Here is a 13,948-nt window from a genome sequence, read left to right as displayed (position 1 = left end):
ACTTGGAAGAAGGGAAAGTGACCAAAAGTAGTGAACATGGATTCACCAGGGGCAAGTCCTGCCTGACCAATCTGATTAGCTTTATGACGAGGTAACAGGCTCTGTGGACATGGGGAAGTCAGTGGATGTGATATACCTTGACTTCAGCAAGGCTTTTGATACGGTCTACCACAACATTCTAGTCCAGAAGTTAAGGAAATATGGTTTGGATCCTTGGACTGTAAGATGGATAGAAAGCTGGCTTGAAGGTCGGGCCCAATGGGTAGTGGCCAATGGCTCAATATCTGGATGGTAGTCAGTTTCAAGCTGAGTGCCACAGGGCTAGGTTCTGGGGCTGGTGTTGTTCAACATCTTTGTTAATGAGCTGGGTGAGGGACTGGATTGCACTCTCAGCAAGTCTGCATTTGACACAAAACTAGGGGGAGAGGTAGATACATTGGAGGGTAGAGAGAGAATCCAGAGTGACCTGGGTAAATTGGAGGATTGGGCCAAAATAAATGTGATGTGGTTCAACAAGGAGAAGTGCAGAGTCCTGCATGTGGGACAGAAGAATCCCAAGCATTGTTATAGGCTGGGGACTGACTGGCTCAGCAGCAGTGCAGAGGAAAGGGACCAAGGGGTTCTGGTGGATGAAAGGCTGGATATGAGTAAACAGTGCACCCTTGTAGCCAAGAAGGCTAATGGCATATTAGGGTGCATTAGGGGGAGCATTTTGAACAGATCTAGAGACGTTGTTGTTCCCCTCTATTCAGCTCTGGTGAGGCCACATCTGGAATATTGTGTCCAGTTTTGGGCCCCCCAGTATAAAAAGGATGTGGATGTGCTGGAGCAGGTTCAGCAGAGGGCAACAAAAATGATTAAGGGGCTGGAGCACAAGACCTATGAGGATAGGCTGAGGGATTTGGGCTTATTTAGTTTACAGAAGAGAAGACTGAGGGGTGATTTAATTGCAGCCTTCAACTCCCTGCAGGGGAGCTCTAAAGAGAATGGAGAGAAACTGTTCTCAGTGGTGTCAGAGGGTGGAACAAGGAGCAATGGTCTGAAGTTACAGAGCAGGAGGTGTAGGTTGGATATTAGGAAAAACTACTTCCCCAGGACAGTGGTGCAGCACTGGAATGCGTTGCTTATAGAGGCGGTAGATTCTCCATCCCTCCAGGTTTTTAAGTCCCAGCTTGACAAGGTCCTGGCTGGGATGACTTAGTGGGGGTTGATCCTGCTTTGGGCAGGGGGCTGGACTAGATGACCTCCTGATGTCCCTTCCCGCCCTGGGATTCTGTGATTCTGTGAATGTAAAAACGTGATTCATCCGTATACGAATGTGACCCCACAGACCCCCCCAGAGTAACTGACTGATTTCAACACGTGCAGTGCCCCGGGGGAGCCCCAGACCCAGCAGCTGATGGCGCCGCGTTCCCCTTAGGAACTTTCAGGCGCCCGGGGGCTGCCCCCACTTTGCACACCCCTGCCGTAGGCGCCCATTCTTCCGCCGCGTGGGCCCTACAGCTCTCCGCCCTGCTCTGTGCCCCCCACAGGGCCCAGGCTCCTCTCCCCACGGGACTCCCGTCACTTCCCTCCCGCCCTGCTCGGGGTCCCATAGCTCCGCGCCCACTTCGCCTCCTGCAGCCGCCGGCCGCCGGCGCCAGGGGGCGCGCACGCGCCTCTCTCCGCCCCAGCAGGGAGCGGGGCCGGGCTGGGCCACGAGGCCTCGCCTCCTGCGCTGCGATTGGCGCAGCCGCCCGCCCGTCACGGCGCGGGCAGCCGGGCCCGCCTCCTCCTCGGGAGCCGCCGCCGGTGGGAGCCGCAGGGCCGGGTGTGCGCGAGGCGCGGCGGTTGCCTGGGCCCGGCGGGCCGGTCCCCCTGTCCCCGTATCCCGGCGCAGCGACCCAGCCCGTCCCGCGCTGCGGCCCCATGGAGGGCGCGCGGCCTGGCGGGGCCCCCGCCGGGGCCGGGCCCGGCTCCTTCGCCCCGCTCTTCCCCCCGGGGCTGCACGGCATCTACGGCGAGTGCCGCCGCCTCTACCCCGAGCAGCCCAACCCGCTGCAGGTCACCGCCATCCTCAAGTACTGGTGAGGGCCGCGCCGCGCCGCGCCGGGGGGCGGGCCCGTGGGGGCTGGGCCTCAGGTTCCGGTGGGGGGGTCCTGCCGGGGGAGCCCTGTGGGGGGTGGGCCGAGCCGGGCCGTTCCGGCTGGGGGGGGTGTTGCCAGGGCTGGGGGAGGGTCCCTGCTGGGGGGGCTGGTGGTGTTGCCAGGGCTGGGGGGGGCGTCTCTGCTGGGGGGGCTGGTGGTGTTGCCAGGGCTGGGGGGGGGGGGCGTCTCTGCTGCGGGGGGTGGTGTTGCCAGGGCTTCGGGGGGTGCTGCTGGAGGTCAGCAGACCTGTGGGTTCTGGGTGCAACGGGGTTCTTTCTGCAGGCGGTGTCCCGCGCTGTGGGGTGGTTTAAGGAGGGGGTCCTTCAGTGGAAAAGGGGGGGACATTTGCCTGGGCCAGGTGGGCTCCCTGAGTGGGGAGGGTTGGCTGGGTCCGCAGGAGAGGATGGAGGCCGGGGGATTTGCATTGTTCTCGGGGGAGTCAGTTTTGCGATCCTCTGTTTGTTTATGTCTTCACTTCCTTGGCAGCGAGGAGAGCCAGCCCTAGGCGTGCTGTCTGCTCTCTGGGGGTTGCTGGAGGGCCCCAGAGTGAAGCGTCTGTGTTGGGACAGCCTGGTCAGTGTAGGATTAGGATTTTCCCCCCACAAAAGTTTAGTAAATGGCTCTCTCTGTATTCTGGCGTTTTTCCGTTAATGTCATCGGGTCTGCCTTTCTTTAGGCAGAAATAGAAAAGTGGTTCTCCCTGTACTCCTCTCTGACAAAACCAGGCAGTTGTGGGTGTCCTTGCAAAGATGTACTGCTCTTGTGAGAATCTAGACCAGTGAGTTTTGGATGCAGAAGGTTGCTTGTCCTAGGTTCATTGGCTGCTAATACAAATCTGGGACACAGATCTAAAATAAATTGTTTCTCAATACAGTAAAACCTCGAGATACCCACGGGTTGTGCGTGTCCCAGGTTAACATGACTGCCACCTCTGACAGGAGTGGGGAAACTGCTCCTCTCAGGGGCAGCAGCCTGATTTGTGGGTGTGCCCCGACAGGAGCAGTTCCCTGGTCCCCAGAGTGGTGGGGGAGTTGGGAACCAGATGGCAACCAGGCCCCCAGCTCCCCTCCACTTGCACAGGGAAACTGAGCAGGGCAGGGATAGCACAGTGGTGTGTACATTGGCCTGCTAAACCCAGGATTGTGAGTCCAGTCCTTGAGTGGGCCAGTTAGGGATCTGTTTCCAATAGATCAAAAATAAATAAAAATCCATCAGGTGATAGGTCCTGCTGTGAGGGTGGGGGACTGGACTCATTGACCTCTCAAGGTCCCTTCTAGCTCTATGAGATAGATGTAACTCTGACTTCTGGTTGTATCGGACATGTGGAAGAACATAATTTGTTGGGCAATAGTCAACGTGGTTTCTGTAAGGGGAGATTGTGTTTTAGTAATCTATTAGAATTCTTTGAGGGGGTTAACAAATATGCAGACAGGGGATCCAGTAGATGTAGTACACTTAGATTTCCAAAGCCTTTGACAAAGTCCTTCACCAAAGCTTCTTGTGTAAATTAGGTTGTCATGGGATAAGAGGGAAGATCCTTTTGTAAAGGCAACAGACCCGGCACCAGGGATAGAACCTGCAAGCGTAGGGTCTAAAACCCTGAACTCTACCACGTGACCTAAAGGTCAGCTGGCTCTCAGCCAAAGCTGTAGAGCAGAGATTCACTCACCCTAGTATGAGGTGTCAGTACCTTTGGGTGCTACACTTTCATGGATTGAGAACTGGTTAAAAGACAGGAAACAAAGGTTAGGTATAAATGTTACATTTTCTGAATGGAGGAGGTCAATGAGTGGTGTTTCCCAATGGTCAGTCTAGGACCAATCCTATTCAACTTATTCATAAATGATCTAGAGAAAGAGGTAAGTAGGGAGTTGGTCAAGTTTGCGGACGATACTAAACTGTTCAAAATAGTCAGGGCGAAAGCAGACTGTGAGGAATTTCAGAAGGCTCTCACCATTTGAGTGACTGGGCAACAAAATGGCAAATAATTTAGTGTGGATAAGTGTAAAGCAATGCACATTGGAAAAAATAACCCCAAGTATACATTCAATGTGGTGGGGGCTAATTTAGCTACAGCTAATCAGGAAAGAGATCTTGGGGCTGTCATGGGCAGTTCTCTGAAAACCTCCAGACAGTGTGCAGCGGCAGTCAAAAAAGCAAATAGGATGTTAGGAATTATTAAAAATGGGATAGAAAATACGATAAAGAATATTTTACTGCCCCTTCATAAAACTATGGTACGCCCACATCTTGAATACTATATACAGATACGGTCTCTTCACTTCCGAAAAGCTATTTTGGCATTAGAAAAGGTTCAGAAAAGGGCAACTAAAATTATTAGGGGTTTGGACAGGGTCCCATACGTGGAGAGGTTACATAGACTGGGACTTTTCAGTTTAGAAAAGAGGAGACTGAGGGGGGATGTGATAGAGGTCTATAAAATCATGAGCGGTGTGGCGATGGTGAATAAAGAAAAGTTATTTACTTGTTCCCATAATATAAGAACTAGAGGACACCAAATGAAATTAATGGGCAGCAGGTTTAAAACTAATAAAAGAACGTTCTTTTTCACACTGCACACAGTCAGCCTGTGGAACTCCTTGCCAGAGGAGGCTGTGAAGGGTTGGACTATAAGAGAGTTCAAAGAAGAGCTAGATAAATTCATGGAGGTTAGGTCCATAAAAGGCTGTTAGCCAGGGGGTAGGAATGGTGTCCCTGGCCTCTGTTTGTCAGGGAGACAAATCACTTGATCATTGTCTTTGGTCCACCCCCTCTGGCGCACCTGGTACTGGCTGCTGTCGGCAGACAGGATGCTGGGCTAGATGGCTCTTTGGTCTGACCCAGTAATGGCCATTCTTATGTTCTTATGGCAGTATCCCTGGTTAGTTTCCTGGCATCAAGGAGTGGAGGGGAGCCAGGAGCCAGGCTGTGACCTTGGTCAGTTTTTCCTCTCTGCAATGTGAGGGCAGGGCAGTGGGGAGCTAGGCTGCTGCCAGTTTCCCAGCTCCCCACCTGTGGGACCTGGGAAACTGACCAGCTGGTCAGTTTCCTGTGTCCCTGTGGGGACATGGGAACTAGGCTGCTCCCTGGTTCCCCACTCACTGCCACTCTGGGAGCCAGGAAACTGACCAGCCTCCCCTAGGATTGCAGGAAAACACTGCATAACTCAAGGGTTTACTGTATCTGAGGAAGCTTGGGAAGTAAATGGTGGCATTTTTTCAATATGAGTGGAGGTTTATAAGGACAGTTCTACACTAGGGGAAAAATCAGTTTAAAAGATACACACCACCAGCGACGAAAATTGCATCGCTGGTGTTGGCATATCTTAAATCAGTTTTTGCTGCCATCCCCACAGCGGGAGGTTGATGGGAAAAACTCTCCCATCGGCTTCCCTTACTCCTCGTGACTGCGTGGAATACCAGGGTCGCTGCTGGCACCCTGATTGTTCGGTTTACCACAGCCCCACTAAGCATGCTAAATTGAGCCCCGGAAGATCGACTGCCAACATGACAATCCTCCAGTAAGTATAGACATGCCCTAAGTTGGCTGATCAGGTCACTACAGTTACTACAATATAGCTTTAGATGCCACCAGAATTTCTAGTCACATTTGTTTAGGATTCAGCATTTCTCTTCTGTCAGCAGTTTATGCCAGTGCCTACTGGAGTGATGTAAGATTCACGTGAGATGCAGTTACATTTGGGTCTGTAATGATGATGATAAAGCTCTCTCTGGATTTTAGTTATAAATAGAGCTGAATGTTTCCTAAATGCTGATTTCCCAGGATCTAGGACATTAATGCACACAGATCTCAGTCAAAGAGCTAGTGGCAGGGATGATGATGTTGCTTTTCTGTGGTCAGATCTGAGGCCTTAGGTCTAATGTTAATAATCATTGTTACCTTCTTTGCAGTTTAATTGGTGGTCCTGATAGTGGGAGATTCTCTAGCACAATCAGCATACAGCTCAGGTGTCACCCAGAGGACATTCTAGCAAAAGGTCTTGTGTAGACATAGTATAATGAAGGGAAGATGACTTGTCTATTGGAGTCTTTAAACGTCTGTAAAAACTTTGCTGAGTTCACTGTTGTTGTTCACTCTTGCCCCTGTTATCTGTCCTCCCTCTGGACTACAAGCAAGTAGACTGTTTTAGATCAGTGATAGTCAGCCCGAGGCTCAGGAACACAAGTGGCTTTTTAGTACGCACGTGATATTAAAGTACTATGTGATTTTTAATTATTAATCAGTCTAAGGTATTAACCAGTCATGATGCTCTTACTACGTTGTTAAATAATTGTTTATAAAATTTGATCCAGTCATTTTTTTGTGAGACTAGTATATATAACATTTATGATTGAAAATGAAACTGCTCACAGTACTATGGCTCTTTAGGGTAATGTCAATCAATAATTTAGCTCCCAAAACACTGAGAATTGACTATCACTGGTGTAGATTTGCAGAGGAAATAACTGAACAGAGCTCAGTGCCTCAGGTATGATTATGGAAAGCTAATAAGTTTTTAAATGTACATAACCAATCTTTTAAAAAGAAATTGTGATTTACAGGGAATTGCAATGTTTAAAGGGTTCTCTGTCTTGCAAAACAAGGCAAGTGCCTATGTAAACATTTAGAAAAAAACAAATGAAGAAAAGCCTTCAAGGAAAAAAATTGAGGGATAGTATTTCATGCAACAGGTGTGTTCTTTTAATGTATTTCATTTGCGTATTTTTCTAAAATAATTCCTCTAGCTTTCAGAAGCACTGCTGTGCCTATGTAAGTGGAAACTTCTTTGTAAGCTTCAGATGATTATTTTTAACCACTTTTATTAAGAAAAGGTTCTGAAGTAAAATGCCTTTGACACATGAAATTACAAGCAGTAGAGCAGCATTGTTATGTTCCTTGCTTTGATAGAAAAGCGTTCAAGGTTTCGAGAGTTGAGGGTGACCGTTTTGTCCTCATTCTTTCACCAGTTGGTTTCCTGCCATATTTTATAGTTTCAAGGCATTTTTGTAGTAGTGCTATGCTATTCTTTTTCTAATGAACGTATTATGTTACATCGTTTCACTAATCACCCATTAGGAGAGTAAAATTGAACACTTGGTCAGGGCTTTCTCCATGACAGAAGCCCAGGAAGTTTAACATTGGTCAACTTCCTGCTGATACAGTTTTACCCTATGGCTGCTCTTATTGATTACATCTTCCATCCAGCTGAACATGCTGTAAAAAACATTTATCTCGTGTGCTAACACTTCAACTTCATAAAGTTTTAGTTTTTCCACAAAATTCTAAATACTTCCATTTTTCACAATTTTGTGTATGCATCTTTATACAGAGAAATTAAGATTACAGTACAGTACATTTACAAAGTGTGCATTATAGCAATCTTCTGCAGAGGACAGTATTTGGAAGGCTGAAAGTAATGACAATGCAGAGATTTCTGCAATGTATGGATTGTTCTGGTGGATTATTTGTATAGCATGAAGAGTATGCTTAACTGTTTTACGGACAGGCCTCTGCCCAATGATGTTACAGTTTAGGGCTCTGATATGCCAGTGAGCAACAAATTAAAGCGTTGGGGCCTGACCAGACAACACACAAAGAGGTGGAGAATGGGGTATAACAAGTTTATTGTATGCAGCTGTATTGGTTCCATGGCTTCTTTGTTTAGATCTTTTTACTTTTCTTTTGCATAGCAGAGTATTTTTGTTTTTAACCAGAGAGCAGGTCAGAGAGGAAACAGTTAAACAACTACTTGCTGTGCTTCATAAAGATGGCTGACATCTTGTCTCTTCTTGTTTTCATCTGTCTTTTCTGTTCAGTGATAGTACACACGGTAGGGAAAACGGTTTGACACGTTTTCTCATAATAGTTGTGGATATTTTTTCTGCACAGTTAGATGTGACTGCGAATTGCTAATGAGTCCACTAACCTTGTTAGTGTCACTCAAATTTCTTAGTTTTACAGCAGTAAAAAAATTCTGCATATTCCATTTTTAGATTTAAAAGTGTATCAAATAATCTGCTTATTGTCATATCCTGATTGTAAGGAGTGTTCCACTATGCCAGTGATTCCCAAGCAGGGGTCCGAGGCCCCCTGGGGGGCTGCGAGCGGGTTTCCACCAAGTAAGGCCAATATTAGACTTGCTGGGACCTAGGGTAGAAAGCCAAAGCCCCGCTGCACGAGGCTGAAGTTTAGGGCCCTAAGTCCTGGCAGCTGGGCCTGAAGCCAAAGCCTGAGTGCTGTAGCTTTGGTGGAGCCCTGTGGCATGAGGCCCGAGCAACTGTCCTGCTTGCTGTTCTCTAAGAGGCCCTGGCTTTTACGCACAGAAAACCTGTTGTTGTTGCACAGGAGGCCTCTGGAGTTTTTATAGCATGTTGAGGGGACCTCAGAAGGAAAAGGGTTGAAAACTCACTGGGGAATCAATTCTCATATTTAACAGGATGCTGTGAGATATATTCTCAAGTCATTCTAAATTGACAGTCTACTAAGAAGACATTAATAATGTAACTGCAAAAATGACTTGTCAATATTCATTTTGTTTGCTTTCGGTAATATTTGGTATTCTCTTAAAACTCAGTCTTTCCTAATTTTGCTTCAAGAAACAAAATGTCTTAGAACAAGTGAGTATACATTTCTAAACTGAGTTAAGGGTTTGCGGAGTGAGCTTTGCTGTTGCCATTTTACTAGTATAATATTTCAATCATTTTTGCAAGTTTCCACAAAACTTTGGTAATGGTCTTCCAGACAGTTTAATGCTTGAATTTTAAAAACATTCAACATATGGGATACATGCATCCTGTCTTCCTCTGCTTAAACTGTCGATTTACCTTGGCCATATTCTTTTTCTAGGTGGAATTTAGGTTTGCTAGTTTCATTTTTGTCGCTTGCAGTGATTTGAAGCAGGCCTTTGTCTAAAGCATCTGTGCAGACTTCACAGTCATTTAGCATAAGCCATACACTCTTTCAAACTCTCATTAAAATAAAAAGCACAGCTGAATAAAGTTTCATAATAAGACAGTTGTGCTAGTACATGGAAAAGTCCACATTTGTCTGCATAGCTTTTTTTTAAGGGGCTAACGATATGGAGATTGTTTGTTTCCTTTATCTCAGCGCGTAAAACAGTTAAGAAATGTTTTTCTCTAATATTCTATTGGAACTTCCATTTCTTTTTCACAGGTTGGGGGGACCAGATCCGCTGGACTACGTTAGCATGTACAGGAACTTGGGAAACCCAGCGCTGAATGTTCCTGAGCACTGGCATTATGTCAGCTTTGGGTTAAGTGACTTGTATGGAGACAACAGAGTTCACGAGTGAGTGCCTTACGGATTCTATTGCTTCATGTCATGCTTTGTATGTGCTGTGGATGAGAAGGAGCAAGGGATCGAGTAAAACAGCATCTTTTGGGGCCGATATACATTTTTTTGCACCGTAGACTTACATTGTACAGCGCGAACTGTGCAACTCTTCATGGGTGCAGGGGTCTACCATTGGAGTTCTCTTTGCCAGAGGAGGGGCCTACCTGAGAATGTAATTGGTTAACTTATGTGTCTAATGATTTTAACGTGTGATGAAATTCTTGTTGATATTTTTGCTTGATATTTAAACTGTTGCATTGTGGTCCTCTTAAATCCTCACCAGTCTCCTGTGAGGCACCTCCTTCTTAAAATGCCGTTGGAGCACCTTTCCTTGAGCTGGGAGGGCAATGTTAGCATCTGTGTGTGGACATAGGAGGCATTTGTAGGTACTAAGCCCTCACAGCCATCAGTATAAAGGTGCCAAGATACAGTAACGGAATTACAAGAAAATAATCATGTGGGCTCTGTTCTTGCTCCTCTGGTGTTGGGCTGCTCACACATGGAGGTGTTTCTTCTTTCCCTGCTACTTTCTTCCTCACTTCCCCCTTACTTTTTAACTTCTTGTGTGCTGGATAAGATTCTCTCAGGTATGTTGCATCAGGCTAAGATCGGCCAGGCTAGATCCCGTTCTGATCTATTCCTACAGGCCTTGACCATTCACTAGTATAGGCAGATCAAGCAACAGTAGCTGACAAACATATTCACAGTGGTTGCTAAGTGTTCTCAGACTAGTGTGTCTAATCTTCTGACCAGCCAGGAGTGGAGAGCCTTCCTGTTATGGCTATTGTTACCTGGCTTTTGTGGAGCAGAGGCAATTGAACTAGGGTCAGAGAGGTAGCCAAGTTAGTCTGTATCCAAACAACAAGAAGTCCTGTGGCACTTTACAGATTAACAGATAATCTGGAGCATAAGCTTTCATAGGCAAAGACCCACTTCATCAGATGCATGAGTGGGAGGTTTCAGAGGAAGATTTAAAGAGGGAGTCTCAGTAAAGGGGAGGGCCAGAGCTGAACTAGTGGATCTTTGACTTGTAGTGTTTCATAGTTGAAGGGCAAATACCCCGGAGGGGGGTCTAAACTAGCTCATCTCAACTTGATCTCCTTGTTTAGGATAAGCCTCAGTCAGCTGGTTTCCACTCAGGTGCTTTATCTCGCAAAAGCAGGCAGGCAGCCAGTTCCTTTTAGCTTCCCGCCACATGTGCAAGGCAGCAGGCAAATGAGTAGATGCCCACAGCCAGACACTTTAAGGTCTTGCAGATGAATGCAAAGTTGGTTGCCAGCTAAGCTAGTATCTTTCACGGTCTGAATTTAGACAAAGTATTTGTATCACTGAGACTTGTCAGGAAACCCTGACCAGCCTGGTACTGACCCAGTTCACTCTACTCTACTGGCTACTGAACAAGTGAAGGCCAAGAAGAAAGCAGGGACACATCAGGTAGAAGGAAAGGTGCTTGCACGAAGAAGAGATGTATTCCAGGGAGAGACACCTCAGCATGTTAGAGAGATTTGTTGTTGCTTGTCTTCTCAGAGCCCAGGAGACTCACTGTTTACCATCCCTTACAGGCAAGTGTTCAAGCAATGAGTAGGGTAGGGAGTTGGTGTCCCTTCTGAAGTTATTGAATGTGTTGGGTAAATGCATTTATTCATCACAAAGTAAATTACATAAAGACGCTGCTCTCTTCAGACTTAAACCTGACTTTTAATGCATACCATCTCCCCCTAAACTAAACTGATATAACTGAAACAGTAAATGTTGTTATTAGGCCACAGTAGCTAGTTTGTTCTAAACTTTCCTGAAGTAATCTAGCAGGTAGTGTTCTAAAGCTGAAGTAGAATTTTCCAAAAATGAAACCTTTTAATTTTCATCTGGTCAAATGGCTTGGCTTAGCAATTCCCAATTTGTTCACTTTGGTGGAGAGATGGCAAAGTTAGGGCATTCACAGTCAAGGATCCTCAAGAAACCCTACCTGGTGGGTCACTGCATCTTTCTACTTTGTTTTACCTGTGGGTAAAATGGGGATGATGATGCTTGCTGAGCTGCCGTCCTTGTAAAGCACTTCAGAATCCATAGATGAAAGACCTTGTGAACCTAATATGTTAAACCCTGGAGTTGGGAAAGCCCCACATAACTCAAATTTTCACACAAGTCGAGGGGAGACGGTAACCTGGCTGCAGCACCTGGGCTTGCGGGAGCTGGAAAATGGCTCAGTCCCCCAGGGCTGGTCAGTTTCCTGGCTCCCAGAGTGGTGGGGAACCGGGAGCCAGGGGGCAGCCTGGTTCCTGTCTCCCCACCCACCATGCTTGCAGGACCTGGGAAACTGGCCAGCATATAACTGGTCAGTTTCCTGGGTTTTGCAATGGTTGGGGAGCTGGGAACCAGGCAGCAGCCTGGCTTCTGGCTCCCTCCCTTTGCAGAGCCAGGAAACTGTGCAGGGCAGCAGCCCTGGTCAATTTTCTGACTCCAAGGAGTGGAGGGGAGCTAGGCTGTCGCCTGGTTCCCAGGTCCCTGCCACTTTGGGAACTGGGAAACTGCTCCTGTCAGGGGTGGCAGCCAAGAGTCAGTCTGCTACCCCTGACAGGAAGAGTTTCCCTGAGCCTGTCAGGAATGTCAGCCTGACTCGCAGCTGCCGCCCTGACAGGAAACTGCTCCTGTCTGGGGCGGCAGCCATGTTAACCCAAGACACACCTAACTTGATTGCACATATCTTGAGGGTTTACTGTATTAACAGGTCTGCCTCTATCACTGAGAAGAGCCAGAAACTGGACAGACTTATCCAAAAAGAGAGTGGGGTAATCACCAACTCCAAACGTTGTTTGCTGATCTCACTGATACTTACTCAGGCCATGATTGTGCACTACAGTATTTCAACCAAGCTTCATTTTGTGTTGCTAACTCCCATGGATATACAATGGCTGATACACATCTCCAAGTATCTCTTGGCGATCACGCGATAACGAGTACAACATCTTTGTGTCACCCTCCTATTTGTGAGTCTGTTGTTGGCTGACCAGCCCGATTCTGGAGCCGCAGATCTTATCACAGAAGAGGCAGGTGTTGGTAGCTCTTGGAGGGGTGCAGGGCAGTTTTTGACATGCTTTTTTTCTTCCCCTCCTGTCCTCATCTGCACTGTGACAGGACCTCTCAAATTGCACCACTCCCTTATGGATTACCCTTCTCCACTGGGGACGGTCTTGGGCAAGGTTCTCCCAGGTGTTGACACCGATGCTGCACTTTTTCATGTGTGCCTTCAGCATGTCCTTATATCACTTCCACTGGCCCCCAGTGCTCCTCTGGCCTTCCTCCAGTTTGGAAAACAGAATCTGTTTTGGGAGGCGCTGATCAGACGTCCGAACCACGTGATGATGATAATGGCTTCAGTGCTGGTCATGTTCATCTCTTTCAGGATGCTCGTGTTCATGTGCCCGTCCTCCCAAGAAATACTTAGGATTCCGCTGAGGCAATGTTGACGATATTGTTCAAGGCCTTCAAACGATGCTTGTATGTTGTCCAGGTTTCACATGTACAGAGTAGCATTGGAACAACCACTACACAGTGTACAAGGAGCTTTGTGTTAGGATAAATGTTCCAGTTCTCAAAGACCCTTTGTCTCAGGTGGGCGAAAGCACAGCTCAGACGATGGTGGGTTTCTGCATCTATGTCGACTTTAGCAGCAAGATTACTTCCAAGGTATGGGACGTGCTCCGCTTACTTTGGAACACTCCAGATATACTTTTTGTTAGAAATACAATAACTGTATCGAAGGATGCAAATCTCCTAAACACAGAAACTGGAATTGACATTTACATGATAAGAGCACAGGGCAAATGCAAAAGATGACACATATGGCCAGAGTTTAAAAAGAGATCAGTGCCAAGTAGCTCTCAGGGGCTGTTAATGAGTATTGGAAATCCCTCATAAGCTGTGTCTACACGTGCACGCTACTTCGAAGTAGCGGCACTAACTTCGAAATAGCGCCCGTCGCAGCTACACGCGTCGGGTGCTATTTCGAAGTTAACTTCGACGTTAGGCGGTGAGACGTCGAAGTCGCTAACCTCATGAGGGGATCAGAATAGCGCCCTACTTTGACGTTCAACATCGAAGTAGGGACCGTGTAGACGATCCACGTCCCGCAACGTCGAAATTGCTGGGTCCTCCATGGTGGCCATCAGCTGGGGGGTTGAGAGATGTTCTCTCTCCAGCCCCTGTGGGGCTCTATGGTCACCGTGGGCAGCAGCCCTTAGCCCAGGGCTTCTGGCTGCTGCTGCGGCAGCTGGGGATCCATGCTGCAGGCACAGGGTCTGCAACCAGTTGTCGGCTCTGTGTATCTTGTGGTGTTTAGTGCAACTGTGTCTGGGAGGGGCCCTTTAAGGGAGCGGCTTGCTGTTGAGTCCGCCCTGTGACCCTGTCTGCAGCTGTGCCTGGCACCCTTATTTCGATGTGTGCTACTTTGGCGTGTAGACGTACCCTCG

General features: G+C 47.6%; 1 protein-coding gene across 2 annotated transcripts in view; it reads left to right on the top strand.

Annotated features, from left to right (window-relative positions):
- Positions 1-1,771: 1,771 nt before the first annotated feature.
- The window catches only part of SUFU (SUFU negative regulator of hedgehog signaling), a 126,501-nt gene continuing 114,324 nt past the window's right edge, over positions 1,772-13,948 (top strand). For both annotated transcript variants that reach the window (XM_074999257.1, XM_074999256.1), the window contains exons 1-2: positions 1,772-2,066; positions 9,300-9,434. In XM_074999257.1, coding sequence (XP_074855358.1) covers positions 1,909-2,066; positions 9,300-9,434 — 293 coding nt within the window. In that variant the 5' untranslated portion in view covers positions 1,772-1,908. The remainder of the gene's footprint in view (positions 2,067-9,299; positions 9,435-13,948) is intronic.

Source organism: Carettochelys insculpta, chromosome 7 (genome assembly GCF_033958435.1).
Source record: "Carettochelys insculpta isolate YL-2023 chromosome 7, ASM3395843v1, whole genome shotgun sequence".
In the NCBI taxonomy this organism is placed as follows: domain Eukaryota; kingdom Metazoa; phylum Chordata; order Testudines; family Carettochelyidae; genus Carettochelys; species Carettochelys insculpta.
This window is presented reverse-complemented; position numbering and strand designations above follow the sequence as displayed.